This window comes from Triticum aestivum, chromosome 7D, assembly GCF_018294505.1.
Source record: "Triticum aestivum cultivar Chinese Spring chromosome 7D, IWGSC CS RefSeq v2.1, whole genome shotgun sequence".
Classification (NCBI taxonomy): domain Eukaryota; kingdom Viridiplantae; phylum Streptophyta; class Magnoliopsida; order Poales; family Poaceae; genus Triticum; species Triticum aestivum.
In genome coordinates this window covers 6,808,669-6,827,306 of record NC_057814.1, presented here as the reverse complement: position 1 = coordinate 6,827,306, position 18,638 = coordinate 6,808,669, and the positions used below count along the sequence as shown (strand labels likewise).

The following is an 18,638-nucleotide window of genomic DNA, read 5'->3' as shown; positions in this document are numbered from 1 at the left end:
TTGATGAGGAATGGAATGGAATGGAACTCTTCTGTGGCCAGCAGCAGAGTCCTCCACCCCTCACCTGCCCGCGCGCGTGGGGAAGGCGAGACGAGGACGGTGACGTGGCGGGGAGCCCGGCCGCTCCTGGCCACGAGTTCCCCCCACTCCCACCGACGCCCGGGCCCCACCTGCTCCAGGGACTGAAAAGCAAATACGCGGAGCACGGAGGGGCGAGACGCGAAATGCGCCGCCCTTCTCCAAAATGTTTTCTCTCTCCTGTTAGCTTCCTTCCTCTGTCTGTCTCTCTCTCTCTTCCTCGCCATCATCATCCCCGTCCGATCTCTCCCTCCCCCTCTCCCGACCCCGGCCAATCGGAGCACCCAAATCCGCCGCACCCCGCGCCCCCCGCCGCCGTCTCCGACGCGTCGCCGGCCGCGGATCCCCGGAAAACCCAGGTGCGTGCGGCCCGGCTCCCCCGCTCCGGGCCTCCCCCGCCCAGATTCGCCTCGGAATCGCGAGGCCCGCGGTTCCTCGTTCGTTTTCCCCCGTCTAACTCTGCCCTGATGCGGGTTTCGCGTGCTGCAGGAGGAGGATTCTCGTCGGCCACCGTCCGGGGCGGGTTCTTCTCGCCCCCGGCGCCGGAGGGAGTTGGGTTTCGGCGCGCGCCGTGGGATGAGCTAGATTTCCTTCGACCTACTAGGATGGCGGCCGCGGCTTGAGCCCGACCAGCGCCTCCCTCCCTCCCGCCCGCCCCGGTTAATTAGCTGCTGCTGACAGAGATTTTAGCCTAGCCCCTAGAGCCTAGAGGTGTTGCTGTTGCTGTTGCTGCGCGATGAGCTCCGAGGCCCCCAAGTGAGTAGTACTCGTCAGTGTGCCCTGCGCTGTCTGTTGCTGCTAGTGTGCCGGTCTTCCTGCGACATGAACCCTTTCATCTGATTCGCTGCGCGATTTGCACGTTTGTCTGTCTGTGCCCGCAGGAACATGAGGACGGTCTACTCAAGGGAGTTCCTCATCTCGATCGGCGAGTCGGACCGCTGCAAGAACCTGCCCCCCGGCGTCAACCTGTCGCTCCTCAAGTACCGCCTGTCGCTTTGCCCCCCTACTAGTGTGTATAACTGCTTTCTTTTGTCTGCGGCGTTCAGGTGGTGACAACCTTTATCTCTGTTTGCGAGCAGCGAGCTGCAGGAGGCGTCGTCGGTGGCGTACGAGAGGGGCAACAGGGGCCAGTACACGACGCCCCTCGGAAGGTCCGACGGGTCCGGGGGTTACACTTACTCGTCGCGTGGCGGGAGCTCCGGCGGGAGGTGGGACACTCGCTCGACGGGGTCGAGCGACCGGGAAGGGGACTTTCCTGACCGCGACTCGCTGACGCAGGGTAAGCATGCGTTCTTTTCGGGCAAGTGTTTGCTGTCAGTACTTGCTTTCCTTTTAGCTCTGGGAACATGTGAACGATTAGCTAATACCGGGAATAGTAGTTATGTTGACCTTTTCGATATGACCACTCTGTGTTGGTGAAATGATATTTTTGTTGCGTATCAGGTACTTTTTACTCTTGTGTCTCAAAAAAGAAACCCGATGTGCTGGTTTGTGCTTGTGTGTGCGTCGATGTCGCTAAGAATAGTAAACAGATGAAGTCAATTAATTACATGGTCATACTGTGTATTAGTTAGCTATACTAATTTTCTCTCCTGTGCATCCTAATTTATGCACTTATTAGAAATGTCAACTGGCATTCTTCTTATCTGCTGTGGAATTCTTTTTATGTCTGTAGATAGGAATAATGGAACCCAATACAAACGCACTTGGCAAAAAGTAGAACATGATGGCCTACTGGGAAGCGGTGGATTCCCTAGACCATCAGGGTATGCAGGGCCGCTGGCGGCCAAGGATCGTGGGAATGCGCCTCAGCCAAACAGAACAGCTGAGCGCTATCAGCCACCACGCCCTTACAAGGTTTGAGCTTCCACGCGTGTCTCCATCTTTCTTTATATTGTATAGGTCAACTACAATTGTTTAGTGAATACATTACACACAAATGACAGGCTGGACCTCTTTCACGAAAAGATGTTGACTCAATGAATGATGAAACATTTGGGTCTTTTGAATGCTCAAATGACGATAGAGCAGAAGAAGAAAAGAAACGAAGGGGTCAGTATTTATTACTGCGACATATAATGTATGTTGTTTCTGCTGTAGTCATCTACAATATCTGATGCTGCCCTTCTGTGCAGCATCATTTGAATTGATGAGGAAAGAGCAACATAAATCTCTACAAGAAAAGAAGACTGGTCCTGGTGATGATATCATGACGATGTTACAGAATTCTACTGAAAACTTAGGTTCCGCAACTAACAGTGGGAAGCCAGATGGAATAGTGCCCTCAGTTCATCAAGATACCACTAAAACATCTTCTGTTCTACCAGCTCCTGCGGCGAGGCCACTTGTCCCGCCTGGTTTCTCAAATGCAGTTGTGGAGAAAAAGGTTCAGTCCCAGTCGTCCAACATTGCACTTGAACCAAAGGTGCACAGCTTGACATTGTTTCAGTAATATAGTTAGATGCCAGCAAATGCATGCAATTATCATCTAAGTACCAGCTCTGTACCATGTAGTTGCTAACAAGATCTGGTATTAAAAATTAGTTTACTGAACCATCACATCTTCTTCTCTGTGATCAAAATAGGTCTAAAAAATCTTTTTACTATTGCTGACAGTTTTTACTCGTGTCTAAATCTAATCGGTTCATCTGGTTTATATCTTTTACTGACATGAGTGTGTAACACTAGGTGAAAAGCAGTTACTTTATAGTTTATGATACTCATGCACTATGAGATATTGTTCTGATTTCCGCAATTACTAGATTGATGTGTTCATCAGTATAAAGGGAATTGCACTCTTGGGATTCTAGTTGCCATCTCTGTAGCAAAACATGTTAACAATATATTACTATCTGCCAATGTGACACTGTTTCTCAGTTGTGTTTGCTCTTTTTTAGGCTCACATTCCTGCTAGAGAGGATAAGTTACCGACTATTGTGCTATTTAGTAGCCAAGTAGAGGGAAACCAGTCAGCAACAGACATCACTGCAAGCAACAAAAAGAAGGGCATTACTGACAAGATTGGTGTACATCAAAAGCACACACTTCCATCTGGAGGCGTTAGCTCTTCAACTGAATTTGTTCCTAAAATTCTGAAAGGAACTGAGGACTGGGAAGCTGATGCAATGGATGATAAGTACTCCATTGAGAAACAAGGCATGTCAAAAAATGGTGGTTCAGTTGGCAAGGACAATTCAATCTCAATCTTGGAGGAGTTCTTTGGCAACGCATTGTCAAAAGGCAGTGGCAATTTACCGACATATGTTGAGGTAATATGCCAACTAATACTTATTTTGTTGTGCTCACTCTTACATTCCGACATGTGCGGTTTTCTCATGTGGATCTCTGTCATCTCTGTATATAAGCATTAAATACTCACATATTACAAAATTAAGACCATTTTGTACAGTTATGACCTGTGACATGGACCAACCTTATCCTCTGAATGTAAATGTGCTGTTGGCTGAATTTGCACCTCTGTAATTTTATATCTGATGTTATGACAGTTTTATGCTGTTCATGTCGTCACAAAATGCCAATGGGTCTTCCTCAAATATGATATATTTTTCTGTGCCAAACGATTTTTGTTTCTGGGGATGAATGGCTGCTGAGACATTTTCTATCAAATTATGTAAGTCATCTACATGTAGTCTTGAACGTTGATAGCTGATGGTGACATAAACTTCTTGGACCTTTTACTTCTTTAGATGGCATCATACCCATAACTTAACCTGTTATGCGCTCGTGCTTAAAAGTAGCATTTGGTGGTCACAGTGCAGAAGTGAAAATATTCCTGGTTATTGCCACGTTGCTGCAAGGTTCTCCAGTAAGAAGGAAGTTACAGATTTGTTGGGCATTCAGATATCTATTAACTGCCGTGTGTTTATTCTGTCTCCGCCATCTTTTTTCAGAGTCAACAGCTGAATACGGGTGCTGATATGATGGCCTCTTCTGTACCAGAATCATCCAAATTTGCTCGCTGGTTTCGTGATGAAGGTAATCCTGTTTCATAATTGTGTCATATGCTATGTGTCAGTTAATAGAAGTAGGATAGCCATGCCATGAAAATTTCCTAACAGAAATAAATTCTGTATACATATCCCCCTTTCCAGTATGCAAATTAAATTTAGGTTAAAAGACATGTTTACACTTCTCCTTTTATTTTACAAGGTTCGTTTGATAATTTTTGTATTTGTATTTACTGTAGATTCAAAACCTTCAGAGGACTTGCCATCAAAGAGCCTGCTCTCCATGATTGTGAACAATGACAAAACAGGCCCACAAAACATAGCTCCTGGTCCAACTTTGTCTGATGGTGCTATTCATCAGAATTTATCATCAAAATTAACTACCGATAAATTCGATGCTTCATCAAGGCTACTACCATTTCCATCTTCTGCACCTGCTGGTGGTATCCAGGAGCAGTACAGGCATGCTGGTATCCCAGAGCCAGCTCCAGTTATGATGACATGTGAGGATCTTGAGCAGGCGATGCTGGCACAGGTTGCTAGCAACAGCGGTTCTACTCAGAAGAGTGCTGTACAGAGGCATCAGGCTGTTTTGGATGAGCCGGCCGCCAAGCAGAAAGTAGCTGTAGACAATCATGCATCACATCATCTTCTTTCATTATTACAGAAGGGAACAGATAGCAAGGGATCATCTCCGTTTGGTTTCCACATAGGATCAGCCGATGAACCACAGAGTTCTGATGTAAATGCCAGGGCCAATGGTGGTATATATGGAACTGTTCCGAGTAACAAAACTGAAACTGTTCCGATTAACAAAACTGAAACTGTTCCTGCTTCAGGGAAGAGCGTGACCTTGGAAGCATTATTTGGGGCTGCATTTATGAATGAGCTCCATTCCAAGGATGCGCCAGTTTCTGTTCGGGGATCTGCATCTAGTCATGAAGGATACTACCCTGGTGAAGAGCCCTTTAACAGCAATGAAGGTGGAGATCCTTTTAAAGAACCAAGAACTGGAATAGAGTACAGGAATACACCATTCAGTGGTCCAAGTCAGGGTACTAGCTTTGACAAGAATGGGTTGGAAATTAATCTGCCTGAGGAAGACAGTTTGTTTACAATGAATGACTCTTTCGGTGTTCGAAAGCCTGATATGTTGCCATCACTGAGATCCGGTAGGGTGGAGGTGCAATTACCGGAGAAGGCAGTTGATGATCTTAACTATAAGCTTCAAAGCCTTGTGCCTGGTGATGTAGAACCTGCTCAAGTACTTGGCCCTGATGCTCTGGGGCCTCGTTCCCACGAACAGCGTTATCAGGTTGAGTCTCAGAATCTTTACCATCTTCTACAGGGTGGTAGGCAACCTGCACTGGCTCCTCGTCCGATGCTGGATCGCGTTGGTAATAGGAGTCAGCAAGCCCCATTTGACATGCCACAAGCGATACGGCATGATCCCCGCCGTTCTTTCCCACCTAACATGAATCCTATGCAACACACACTAAATGCTCCAGGGGTCCCTCATGTAGATCCTGCTGCCCATCATCTTATGCTGCAGCGCATGAGTGGAAGTTTTCCAGCAGAAGGCTTGCCAAGAGGTGTCCTGCCATCTCAGCCTGTGCATCAGGCGGCTGGTTATAGACCTGAGATGAACAATGTAAATAATTTCCATATGCACCCTCGCCAGCCCAGCTATGGAGACTTTGGACTGATGCCACCAGGTAAGAGTCTGTACAAGTTCATTTCGTACTTTGTGTTTACTTGCAGTTTATTCCGTCAGTGTTTTGTTTGTGTCAAAGTTTTGATGGCAGAGAGGCTCTGGCCTGCTGTTGGTGACTAGACAAGAACGATTTGTTTACTTCCAAAATCTGACATCTCTTGTTACACTCCACAAAATCCACTCGACTCATTCAAGTTGTGCCTGAAATTTTACCAATCTGAATTGGTTGATTCGAGTTGAATTCTGCGTCTTTTTGGTGGTTATGAACTTCCGTCGGAACTTCATTTACTGTTAAAACGTGAAAAGAAAATCATTTATTCTCAAAGTTAAAGGTAGTTTACTATCTCCTTGTTTCTCCCTGATTTCAGGAAAATGGCTTCTTGTTTTTCCAGTTTGAGTTATCAGACACGCGACATCCAAACCGTTCAATTTTATCCTGAATTTCTTATGATCCAACTCTGTTTTCTCTTTATTTAGGTCCATCGGGTCCAGAGGTGCGAGGCAACCACCCAGACGCCTTCGAGAGGCTGATGCAGATGGAGCTCACAGCCAGATCAAAGCAGATACACCCAGCCATGGCCGGCCCTGTACCAGGCGGCGGCATGTACGGGCCCGAGCTCGACATGAACCTGAGATACAGATGAAGAACGACCCTGTTGTGCCTGTCATACCCAGACAAACCACCATGTTCTGTGTCCATGAACTTGCGCTAGCGTTTGCGGTTGCTACAAGATAAAATAGCTCGTCGGGGAGGAAGTTTCGCTGGTGCCGGCGTGCGCCATGTATGTAGTACTTTGTGTCTGAAATGGTTGGATGGGTTGCTGATGATGATCTGGTGAGGATGGAGGGAGGGAGGGATGGAGGATACATTGGGTGCTGTCATTGTAGCAGCCACATCTGTACCTGTGTCCGTGTCTGTGTCTGGCTATTTGTTTTTCATTTTTGTATAAATACTAAAAAAAGGACCAGATTAACAATAACATATTTGCATTTGGTCCCCTCTGACGTTTTAGTTTTTTTGTGTGAAGAAAAACTAACCATTCACATCAACTGGGATAAAAGGCCGTGACACAAAGTTAAAGTTCAACAAATAAAAAGACCAGTACATGGATGGATTTCATCCCTACACAATGTTTTTCAGCTCAACAGAGCGGGAGGAATGCACCCCATGCTGAACTTGATGGTGTTTTTTCAGTTTGTTGCGGTAAAATACTTACTGAAATTTGTCACATGATCATTACAAATCCAAGATTTGTATGTTTTGGTCAATCTTAAAGAACAAATGTTACCTTATAACCAAGAAAAGAAAAGGCTGTGCCATTTTTCACTCTGTTTTTGTGAGGGTAAAATGGGCATTTTTTTTGCTAGTCTGAACTCTGAAGCAGCGGTACTGTGTTGGAGCGTAGTGTGGTTTCCTTCAGCCATGGTCGCAGCCGCCACCTCGTGAGATCCTCCCGAAACCCTAGCCGCCGCACGCCAATGGCGTTCCCGCCGCGGCTCCTGCTGCCGCCCCGGCCCCCCTTGCCCGCCCCACCGGCGCGGGCCTCCGCGCGCCCCAACGGCGGCGGGGGGCGCACGGCGCCGGAGCTTTCGGGCCCGACGCCGCGGGTGGTGGTGGTTACCTCGGGCAAGGGCGGCGTGGGGAAGACCACCACCACGGCCAACCTGGCCGCCTCCCTGGCGCGGCTCGGGCTCCCCGTGGTGGCCGTGGACGCCGACGCCGGCCTGCGCAACCTCGACCTGCTGCTGGGGCTGGAGAACCGGGTGAACCTGACCGCCGCCGACGTGCTCGCCGGGGACTGCCGCCTCGACCAGGCCCTCGTCCGCCACCGCTCCCTCCGGGGCCTCCACCTGCTCTGCCTCTCCAAGCCCCGCTCCAAGCTGCCCCTCGCCTTCGGCTCCAAGACCCTCACCTGGGTCGCCGACGCCCTCCGCCGCGGCGCCGACCCGCCCGCCTTCATCCTCATCGACTGCCCCGCAGGTCCGGCCTTTTTCCCCGCGTGAATTCCGCATTCCCATTGCCCCCCAAAGAATCCAAACCGTAACCAATTCATGTCAACATGGTCTTGTCAGTATGATGATTCTACCATGAATCCATTATGTTCTCTAGTGTAGCCAATCAATTACTCATTTACTCGTATGATTATACCGTAATACCTACACTGTGTACAAATTACTCTTATGAAATGGACAGCCCCGTATAATAGCTAGTATGGTTAATTGTCAGTGTTGTTGTTTGTTCACCCATTTGCTTGAGGAATGCAACTATTGTTGTTTGTTCACCCCTCCCTAGATTATAAGGATTTCAGAGCCAGGACTTGTTCTGAATCTGTGGTTGTTTCATGATGCTAGTCCACACTTATGGTACGAGGATGGTATCTGGATTTGTCAGATTTGAGCCATTTATCGGGTTATTCTTACAACGGTGTATCTTAGTTGCATTTTCTTACTGCTGTTTTCAAGCAGCATTACTCGAGTTTCACTGCTTGGACTTGTCATAAACTACCGTTTTAACAAACTGCCTGGTGGCTAGTAGTATCATGTACTCTATCTGTAATGTAGCAGTGAACATAGCATAATTCTGTATAATTTGCATCATTATCAGTAACAACAGTTGTTCTACAAGATGTTTGATGATTCCCAGCCTCTGCATATGCATTCGACCCTGTTTCATGCAGTTGCCTGAAACGTGCATCTTGCCCCTGCTGAACTTGGTCTTTTGCCTTGTAGGTGTTGATGCCGGGTTCGTCACAGCCATCGCCCCTGCTGAAGAGGCGGTGCTTGTCACCACTCCCGACATCACGGCACTCCGTGATGCAGACCGCGTTGCGGGGCTGCTGGAGTGCGACGGAATCAAGGACATCAAGATCATCGTGAACAGAGTGCGGCCAGACCTGGTGAGGGGGGAGGACATGATGTCAGCGCTCGACGTGCAAGAAATGCTCGGGTTACCTCTGCTAGGCGTTGTGCCAGAAGATTCAGAGGTGATCCGCAGCACAAACAGGGGCGTGCCGTTGGTGTTGACGGACCCGCCCACGCCCGCGGGCCTCGCCCTGGAGCAGGCGACGTGGCGTCTGGTGGAGCGGGACGCGATGACGGCCGTCATGGTCGAGGAGCAGGAGCGGCCCAAGAAGAAGGGCGGCTTCTTCTCCTTCTTCGGCGGGTGAAGCCTGAGCTGAGTCGAGCCGCCGGTGACGTACGTGGTGTGTATAGAGCTGCGATTTGGAGCTGCTTAGTCGTTTTTCGGTTTGTTTTGCTCTCGTTTTTCCTAGCGTAGCACGATTCATTCGGTGTGCTTGATTCCACAGACAGACGGTCTTTTCTTTGTTCTTCCAAATTCACGCTGAACATTAGCAGAGTAAATGTATGTAGTTTTGTGGTTGATTGCTTCTTACTGTTGCTGCGGTTTCATCTTGTTTGAGTGTTGTTGTTCATGGCTTCATATTGATTGTTGAACTGAGATGGAGAGGAGATGGGAGAGAAGAGGAGCAGAGAAAATTGGCCAGGGGCATTGCTCTTTTTTATCCTTCCCAGGAACGCACCCATTGCAAGCCATTAGAACAATATTTCTTTGTTCCTTTTTCTTGGCATTTGTTTGAAATGTTTAGTTCTAATTTTAGGTTTTAAAACAGTAATTAAAAGTGAATCAAGAACTCCATGACATTCGAAATACCAAGTTCTTACATTGTGGGCAAATTTGTTGCATTCTAAAAAATTTAAACATCATGGTGTGTCAGGGCGTGCAACAATATATAGGAATTTAGGACAGTAAAACCGAACCTAAACCCAGTCCCTCATGACCGTCCGTTCACGTGATCTGGCCGCTAGATGTGCTGTCAGTTTTGTTCTTTAACGCAGTTTTTTTATGGGCCAACTGTGGCAGCTACTCCAGAAGAAAAAACTGAGCCCTCTAGTTATTTGGGCCTTTTCTCTCAGCCCAGTTACCAATTTGCTAACTACAGTCCGTTGCGCGAATGAGTCCAGTCGATCCGTCGTTGTGGGGTGTTTTCCTATTTGCCGCTCGCTGCGGCAAGTTGCGGAGCGACGCAAAGGGAAGATCAACGAGCATTCGGGATGGGCCGGCCCGTTATAGGTTTCAGCGCTCCTGGTTTTGGTAAGTTTCTAGGTGGTTCGCAGCCGGGGTTTTCCGCTTATGGAACCTTCAAGGAGATTCCCCGACCTGTTTTCTTTTTCATTTTCCCACTTTTCCCCTTTTTTTTCCTTCCATTTTCATTTTCATTTTGTCAAGTTTTCTCTTTTTTTTTTCCAAAAAAGAAGTATTTGTGTTGCTCATAATTTTTCAAAACTCCACAACATGTTCTCGTTTTCAAATTGTACTTAAATTTAAAAAATGTTCACGCTTTTCAAAAAACGTTCAGAAGTTTAAAAAATGTTCCTTTTAATTTTTGTTCAACAACAAAAAAAACATGTTCTTTATTTTAATAAAATTGTACACATATTTGAAAAAATGTTTGCTTTTCCCTAATTTAGTTCTGGGTTTCAATTTTTCTAAGTTCAATTTTTTTTTGTCTTTACAATTTTGCTCATAAATGAATTTTTTTAGCAATTAAAAAAATCCTTAAGTTTCAAAAATATCGTTCTAAATTTTGTTCAGGGTTTCTAAAATTGTTCAAAAGTTCACAAATGTTCCTGGTTTTTCAAATTTTGTTCACAAGTTCAAAAAACTGTTCATGATATTGAATTCGTTTGCCTTTCTCTAATTTTGTTCACAGTTTCTAAAACTGTTCACATGTGCAAAAATTGTTTGCTTTTAATTTTTTTTCAGAGTTTCCAAAATTGTTTGAAAATTCCTCCCTTTTTCTAAAACTTGTTCAAGATTGAAAGACGTTGCACTTTTCCATAAAATGTTCGCGTTTCAAACAATTTTCCAAGTTGTAAATTTTTTCACAATTTTGAAGTGTTTTTGTTTCAATAATTATTTGCTTTCCTAAATAAAAACACATTCGAAATTCTCAAAAAAATTGATTTGTCGCCTTTCACAGTTATTATAAGCCGCGTTGCAACTTTGAAACATCAAAATTATGTATTCCAGTGGTTATGTACCACTGCTTACTTCCAAGAGGTGCCGTGTTTGAATCCTTGTGAGCCCATCTTTTTTAGGAAATTTATGTGAGTCTAACTACTTAAAAGTTTGCGCTGCTTACTATTCATAAAAGGTGTTTAGCTCCAGCGGCTTGGTTTACGCACTGACGAGTCAGCGTCACGAGTTTGAACCCAGGGCGCATCATTTCTGCTGGGTTTTTTTTGGCCTCGCGGAGTTGGCTACCGGGGCAGGCCCGTTGGCTCGGCGCCTCTACAAAGCCCCGCCAGTCTGCCGGGGCGACCTCTCATTCTCTCTCCCGCTCGCCACGGGTGAAAGCAGGCCGCCATCCTCATTCATCTACACCATGGGGATCCTAATCCCCTCTGCGAGCTAGACCGTTCCTCTCCATGCTGACGGAGCCCATCTTTTTTAGGAATTTTATGTGAGTCTAACTACTTAAAAGTTTGCGCTGCTTACTATTCATAAAAGGTGTTTAGCTCCATCGGCTTGGTTTACGCACTGACGAGCCAGCGTTGCGAGTTTGAACCCAGGGCGCATCATTTCTGCTGTTTTTTTTGGCCTCGTGGAGTTGGCTACCGGGGCTGGCCCGTTGGCTCGACGCCTCTACAAAGCCCCGCCAGTCTGCCGGGGCGACCTCTCATTCTCTCTCTCGCTCGTCACGGGTGAAAGCAGGCCGCCATCCTCATTCATCTACACCATGGGGATCCTAATCCCCTCTGCGAGCTAGACCGTTCCTCTCCATGCTGACGGTGTCCCGACCCAGGGGTCTCTCGCCATGTCGGTTTCCGGCTTTGTGGGCCGGGCTGAGGACCTCTAGGTTGGTTCCGTTTTGGGCCACTTTGGTCGGCTCATGACGCTCTACGAAGAAGATAATGGAAGCCCTGACGTTCAAGACAAGGACTCCGTATCCATGGAGGACTCCTCTCCACTGACGCAACCGAGGACTCTTGTAATCCTAGGCATTCGGTATCTCATATAAGCTGGGATCGGGCTAGTCGATAGAGGGCAATCTACATCTCATCATACAATCTCTTGTTAGTTTACACGTACTTTGTACACACTCTAATGCAATATAACACAAGCAGAACTAGACTTTTATCTCTTCGGAGAGACTGAACCTGGGTAAATCATGTGTCTCTGTTACCATCATCCCAAGACGCCTAGTTTAGGATCCCTTACCTACAGATCAGCCGGATTTAACTCCGACAGTGATGTCCCATGCAGATCTTGCTAGGTAATTGTTGCGGTTCGATGGGATATCAAAGCAACCATTTTGTGAAGGGGGAGGAAGAGCACAGGCGAGTGAGCACGTCGAGCATGAGCATGCAACCATCATCCATCATGTAGGGCTTAACATCTAACAACAACAAGGGCATGGGGCAGCGGGAGGTAGGTGGTGGCGGGTCCACCGAGGTCGCTCGAGAACGAGCCGGGAGTCAGACGCGAGTCCCAAATGGACAATAAAATAGACACCCAGATTTAAATACTTTTATTATCGGTCGCTTTTCTTTTAGGTCAGCAGCAGTCTCTTGTTGGGTGGTAGGGTGTCCCCCACTCTTCCCCCGCTTGTCTATATTTGATAGTCCGAACCAAGTCTTCCGATGCCGACGCCAAGAAGTGGTTTCACACGATGCATAGCAACATCAATGCGCGTCATGAAAACGTCGGCTAACTTTGATTCGTTCAGTCTGTTGCATTCAGTGATGAAACTTGTTGAATTGTTTGTCATTCAAAACTTAACGTTAAATTGTTTGGCACGCTACATCTATGATTTATTTTTTGTTGAAGGTTGCAAATGGACAAAGAAAATTAGTTTCAGGAAAATGGGTGGGCAAAAGATTTTGGAGAGACGAAACGTGGTACTTTACACATCCAATTAAGGTAGCTTATTTATTTTTTCCCTCTCGCAAGGCGACTAGAAAAAAAATCTTCTTCCCCTGGATCTCCGCCGGCGAGCTCATGAATTCACCTCCCCTCCGCCCGCAGCTCTGGCGGCCGGTGGCGAGGAGGATATTTCTGGTGCCTCGGCTCATGCTAGTAGATAGGTAGGGTTTTAGAGCTCGTAGGGGCGACATTTGGACGAATGGCCATGTTTCTTCTTCGAGTCAGTCTTCCGGACTTCGATCCTTCTCAAGTTTGTCCGTTAGGATGAATTGATGGAGCTCTGGCGCAGATTCCTGCGAGCTCGGCGAGGTTAGGGTTTCTCGCTGTGCATATGCAGCGTCGATATTTGGTGTCAAATTCTTCAAATCGATTCAAGGATTCAACGACGACGACTGCGGCTCCGGGACGCTGGTCCTTAGTGGTACGTGCACGAAGACTTCCCGGTTGTCATCGACAATGTCAGAGCGGCGACAACGGCTTCTTCTAGCGGCGGCCATGGTTGTTTGGTGGTCCATGGACCTCGATGTAAATTTTATTATGTTTGAGGAGTATTGCACTTTCTGTTAATCTTTATATTAGATCTGGCAATTTTTTTAAAAAAGGTAGTTTATTTATTGAAAAAATCACTTTTCCAGATATACATGCGGTTATCTCGGGGGAATTCTGGAAGAATCGTAAGGCCATCAAGCCGCGGCCGCCGCTCTTGCCCTTCCGGTTTCCAAACCCTAGCTAGAGTTCCGGCGAGCTCCGGAACTTGCTCCCACGAGGGCCTCCAGGCACTGATCCACGATGCCACCAGGGGGTGGAGAAACAAGCAAGCATGACTGCACGGGGAAGGAGCAGAGCCACCCGCCGGCGATCCGCCGCCGCGACGAGTCCCGTCCTGCGCCGCCGTTCCCCGCCGTAGCTTCTCAAGTCTGCTCCAGTGCTCCACACCTCATCTTCCAATCAATCTTTCTCGGGTCCATGGAACGGAATCGGCTGGGAGCCTAATTAATCTTTCTTTGTTCCGTTTGTAGAAGAGGAGGAAGCAGAGGCAGCCGCCGTGGGCGGCGATCGTCTCTGAGGGCCCCCTCGTTGAGATCCTGGCACGGCTGTTGTACTGGTCGCTCTGCCGCTTGAAGTGCGTGTCCAAGCAGTGGCTCAAGCTCTGCTCCGACCCCAAAATAATCAAGACGGCGTCGCAGGCCCTCTCCGGATTCTTCCACAACCACCTGGCCTGCGGCCTCTGCTTCGACAATTTGTCCGGCGGATCCACGGGTGCAAAACAGTCATGCTTAATTACGAAAAAAAACTTGTCATCGTTGCGTACCGTTTCAACACCGAAGGTCTCGTCGAGCTTAATACTGAAGCGTCAACCGTCTTGCAGGTGAGTCCTGTCGCATAGACCCCGGTCGTCGCCGCAGTAGTTGCACTCTGGGATCCTATCGTCGTCATCAGACATTTCCTATGTTCATAATTCAAAGATTAAACTTCTGAATTTCAATATATGTACTACAAAAACTGAGCAACACCAGATGTTATGAACGTCTGGCAGACCAAAGCTGATGACTACTCGATAGTTCAGTGTGCCATGCTTTACGACTTAGAACCGGGACTTCAACGACGTTTTGAATGTCATGGAGCATATGAGATGTTCCAGGAGTTGAAGTTAATATTTCAAGCAAATGCCCGGATTGAGAGATATGAAGTCTCCAATAAGTTCTACAGCTGTAAGATAGATGAGAATAGTTCTGTCAGTGAGCATATACTCAGAATGTCTGGATATAACAATCACTTGATTCAACTGGGAGTTAATCTTCCGGATGACAGCGTCATTGACAGAATTCTTCAATCACTGCCACCAAGCTACAAGACCTTCGTGATGAACTATAACATGCAAGGGATGGATAAGACGATTCCCGAGCTCTTCACAATGCTAAAGGCTACGGAGGTAGAAATCAAGAAGGAGCATCAAGTGTTGATGGTCAACAAGACCACCAGTTTCAAGAAAAAGGGCAAAGGGAAGAAGAAGGGGAACTTCAAGAAGAACAGCAAACAAGTTGCTGCTCAAGAGAAGAAACCTAAGTCTGGACCTAAGCCTGAGACTGAGTGCTTCTACTGCAAGCAGACTGGTCACTGGAAGGGGAACTGCCCCAAGTATTTGGCGGATAAGAAGGATGACAAGGTGAACAAAGGTATATGTGATATACATGTTATTGATGTGTACCTTACTAATGCTCGCAGTAGCACCTGGGTATTTGATGCTGGTTCTGTTCCTAATATTTGCAACTCGAAACAGGGACTACGGATTAAGCGAAGATTGGCTAAGGACGAGGTGACGATGCGCGTGGGAAATGGTTCCAAAGTCGATGTGATCGCGGTCGGCACGCTACCTCTACATATACCTTCGGGATTAGTTTTAGACCTGAATAATTGTTATTTGGTGCCAGCGTTGAGCATGAACATTATATCTTGATCTTGTTTGATGTGAGACGGTTATTCATTTAAATCAGAGAATAATGGTTGTTCTATTTATATGAGTAATATCTTTTATGGTCATGCACCCTTGAAGAGTGGTCTATTTTTGTTGAATCTCGATAGTAGTGATACACATATTCATAATATTGAAGCCAAAAGATGCAGAGTTGATAATGATAGTGCAACTTATTTGTGGCACTATCGTTTAGGTCATATTGGTGTAAAGCGCATGAAGAAACTCCATACTGATGGACTTTTGGAACCACTTGATTATGAATCACTTGGTACTTGCGAACCGTGCCTCATGGGCAAGATGACTAAAACGTCGTTCTCCAAAACTATGGAGCGAGCAACATATTTGTTGAAAATCATACATACAGATGTATGTGGTCCAATGAATGTTGAGGCTCGCGGCGGGTATCGTTATTTTCTCACCTTCACAGATGATTTAAGCAGATATGGGTATATCTACTTAATGAAACATAAGTCTGAAACATTTGAAAAGTTCAAAGAATTTCAGAGTGAAGTGGAAAATCATCATAACAAGAAAATAAAGTTTCTACGATCTGATCGTGGAGGAGAATATTTGAGTTACGAGTTTGGTCTACATTTGAAACAATGCGGAATAGTTTCGCAACTCACGCCACCCGAAATTCATTGAGACGACGCCTTATGAACTGTGGTTTGGCAAGAAACCAAAGTTGTCGTTTCTTAAAGTTTGGGGCTGCGATGCTTATGTGAAAAAGCTTCAACCTGATAAGCTCGAACCCAAATCGGAGAAATATGTCTTCATAGGATACCCAAAGGAAACTGTTGGGTACACCTTCTATCACAGATCCGAAGGCAAGACATTCGTTGCTAAGAATGGATCCTTTCTAGAGAAGGAGTTTCTCTCGAAAGAAGTGAGTGGGAGGAAAGTAGAACTTGATGAGGTAACAGTACCTGCTCCCTTATTGGAAAGTAGTTCATCACAGAAACCGGTTCCTGTGATGTCTACACCAATTAGTGAGGAAGTTAATGATGATAATCATGAAACTTCAGATCAAGTTGTTACTGAACCTCGTAGATCAACCAGAGTAAGATCCGCACCAGAGTGGTACGGTAATCCTGTTCTAGAAGTTATGTTACTAGACCATGACGAACCTACGAACTATGAAGAAGCGATGGTAAGCCCAGATTCCGCAAAATGGCTTGAGGCCATGAAATCTGAGATGGGATCCATGTATGAGAACAAAGTGTGGACTTTGGTAGACTTGCCCGATGATCGGCAAGCCATTGAGAATAAATGGATTTTCAAGAAGAAGACTGACGCTGACGGTAATGTTACTGTCTATAAAGCTCGACTTGTTGCAAAAGGTTTTCGAAAAGTTCAAGGGATTAACTACGATGAGACTTTCTCACCCGTAGCGATGCTTAAGTCTGTCCGGATCATGTTAGCAATTGCCGCATTTTATGATTATGAAATTTGGCAAATGGATGTCAAAGCTGCATTCCTGAATGGATTTCTAGAAGAAGAGTTGTATATGATGCAACCGGAAGGTTTTGTCGATCCAAAGGGAGCTAACAAAGTGTGCAAGCTCCAGCGATCCATTGATGGACTGGTGCAAGCCTCTCGGAGTTGGAATAAATGCTTTGATAGTGTGATCAAAGCATTTTGTTTTATACAGACTTTTGGAGAAGCCTGTATTTACAAGAAAGTGAGTGGGAGCTCTGTAGCATTTCTGATATTATATGTGGATGACATATTGTTGATTGGAAATGATATAGAATTTCTGGATAGCATAAAGGGATACTTGAATAAGAGTTTTTCAATGAAGGACCTCGGTGAAGCTGCTTACATATTGGGAATCAAGATCTACAGAGATAGATCAAGACGCTTAATTGGACTTTCACAAAGCACATACCTTGACAAGGTTTTGAAGAAGTTCAAAATGGATCAAGCAAAGAAAGGGTTCTTGCCTGTGTTACAAGGTGTGAAGTTGAGTAAGACTCGATGCCCGACCACTGCAGAAGATAGAGAGAAGATGAAAGATGTTCCCTATGCTTCAGCCATAGGCTCTATCATGTATGCAATGTTGTGTACCAGACCTGATGTGTGCCTTGCTATAAGTATAGCAGGGAGGTACCAAAGTAATCCAGGAGTGGATCACTGGACAGCAGTCATGAACATACTGAAATACCTCAAAAGGACTAAGGATATGTTTCTCGTTTATGGAGGTGACAAAGAGCTAGTCGTAAATGGTTACATTGATGCAAGCTTTGACACTGATCCGGACGATTCTAAACCGCAAACCGGATACGTGTTTACATTGAACGGTGGAGCCGTCAGTTGGTGCAGTTCTAAACAAAGCGTTGTGGCGGGATCTACGTGTGAAGCGGAGTACATAGCTACTTCGGAAGCAGCAAATGAAGGAGTCTGGATGAAGAAGTTCATATCCGATCTAGGTGTCATACCTAGTGCATCGGGACCAATGAAAATCTTTTGTGACAATACTGGTGCAATTGCCTTGGCAAAGGAATCCAGATTTCACAAGAGAACCAAGCACATCAAGAGACGCTTCAACTCCATCTGGGATCTAGTCCAGGTGGGAGACATAGAAATTTGCAAGATACATACGGATCTGAATGTTGCAGACCCATTGACTAAGCCTCTTCCACGAGCAAAACATGGTCAGCACCAAGGCTCCATGGGTGTTAGAATCATTACTGTGTAATCTAGATTATTGACTCTAGTGCAAGTGGGAGACTGAAGGAAATATGCCCTAGAGGCAATAACAAAGTTATTATTTATTTCCTTATATCATGATAAATGTTTATTATTCATGCTAGAATTGTATTAACTGGAAACATAATACTTGTGTGAATACATAGACATACAGAGTGTCACTAGTATGCCTCTACTTGACTAGCTTGTTGATCAAAGATGGTTATGTTTCCTAGCCATTGACATGAGTTGTCATTTGATTAACGGGATGACATCATTAGGAGAATGATGTGATTGACTTGACCCATTCCGTTAGCTTAGCACTCGATCGTTTAGTATGTTGCTATTGCTTTCTTCATGACTTATACATGTTCCTATGACTATGAGATTATGCAACTCCCGTTTACCGGAGGAACAGTTTGTGTGCTACCAAACGTCACAACGTAACTGGGTGATTATAAAGGTGCTCTACAGGTGTCTCCAAAGGTACTTGTTGGGTTGGCGTATTTCGAGATTAGGATTTGTCACTCCGATTGTCGGAGAGGTATCTCTGGGCCCACTCGGTAATGTACATCACTTAAGCCTTGCAAGCATTGCAACTAATGAGTTAGTTGTGGGATGATGTATTACAGAACGAGTAAAGAGACTTGTCGGTAACGAGATTGAACTAGGTATTGAGATACCGATGAACGAATCTCGGGCAAGTAACATACCGATGACAAAGGGAACAACGTATGTTGTTATGCGGTTTGACCGATAAATATC

General features: G+C 46.0%; 3 protein-coding genes across 5 annotated transcripts; all 3 read left to right on the top strand.

The window, feature by feature from the left end:
- Positions 1-268: 268 nt before the first annotated feature.
- Positions 269-6,758, top strand: LOC123169372 (uncharacterized). Of its 3 annotated transcripts, none has more exons than XM_044587206.1 (11): positions 269-437; positions 568-834; positions 960-1,058; positions 1,158-1,357; positions 1,754-1,935; positions 2,025-2,130; positions 2,214-2,503; positions 2,976-3,347; positions 3,990-4,074; positions 4,286-5,761; positions 6,238-6,758. In XM_044587206.1, exons 2-11 carry the CDS (start codon positions 815-817, stop codon positions 6,402-6,404), a joined length of 2,997 nt encoding a protein of 998 aa, XP_044443141.1. In that variant the 5' UTR covers positions 269-437; positions 568-814; the 3' UTR covers positions 6,405-6,758. The 3 variants fall into 3 exon arrangements, with proteins under 3 accessions (XP_044443141.1, XP_044443143.1, XP_044443142.1); XM_044587208.1 differs by having other exon boundaries at positions 568-841; XM_044587207.1 differs by having other exon boundaries at positions 568-847.
- A 380-nt stretch (positions 6,759-7,138) lies between these two features.
- Positions 7,139-9,152, top strand: LOC123168220 (putative septum site-determining protein minD homolog, chloroplastic). Its single transcript, XM_044586093.1, has 2 exons — positions 7,139-7,741; positions 8,491-9,152. The coding sequence occupies exons 1-2, from the start codon at positions 7,240-7,242 to the stop codon at positions 8,925-8,927; spliced, it is 939 nt and encodes a 312-aa protein (XP_044442028.1). The 5' UTR covers positions 7,139-7,239; the 3' UTR covers positions 8,928-9,152.
- A 4,346-nt stretch (positions 9,153-13,498) lies between these two features.
- On the top strand, positions 13,499-14,082 carry LOC123170571 (uncharacterized). The gene is made up of 3 exons (XM_044588429.1): positions 13,499-13,624; positions 13,729-13,979; positions 14,079-14,082. Exons 1-3 carry the CDS (start codon positions 13,499-13,501, stop codon positions 14,080-14,082), a joined length of 381 nt encoding a protein of 126 aa, XP_044444364.1.
- The last annotated feature ends 4,556 nt before the right edge of the window (positions 14,083-18,638 follow it).

Excerpts from the sequence above, each read along its gene's own strand:
- LOC123168220 (XM_044586093.1), top strand. The coding sequence starts at position 7,240 with ATGGCGTTCCCGCCGCGGCTCCTGCTGCCGCCCCGGCCCCCCTTGCCC. Across the intron at positions 7,742-8,490 it reads CCTCATCGACTGCCCCGCAG|GTGTTGATGCCGGGTTCGTC; the intron begins GTCCGGCCTTTT and ends TTTGCCTTGTAG.
- LOC123169372 (XM_044587206.1), top strand. The coding sequence starts at position 815 with ATGAGCTCCGAGGCCCCCAA. Across the intron at positions 3,348-3,989 it reads ATTTACCGACATATGTTGAG|AGTCAACAGCTGAATACGGG; the intron begins GTAATATGCCAA and ends ATCTTTTTTCAG. Across the intron at positions 5,762-6,237 it reads CTTTGGACTGATGCCACCAG|GTCCATCGGGTCCAGAGGTG; the intron begins GTAAGAGTCTGT and ends CTCTTTATTTAG.
- LOC123170571 (XM_044588429.1), top strand. The coding sequence starts at position 13,499 with ATGCCACCAGGGGGTGGAGAAACAAGCAAGCATGACTGCACGGGGAAG. Across the intron at positions 13,625-13,728 it reads TCCCCGCCGTAGCTTCTCAA|AAGAGGAGGAAGCAGAGGCA; the intron begins GTCTGCTCCAGT and ends TTCCGTTTGTAG.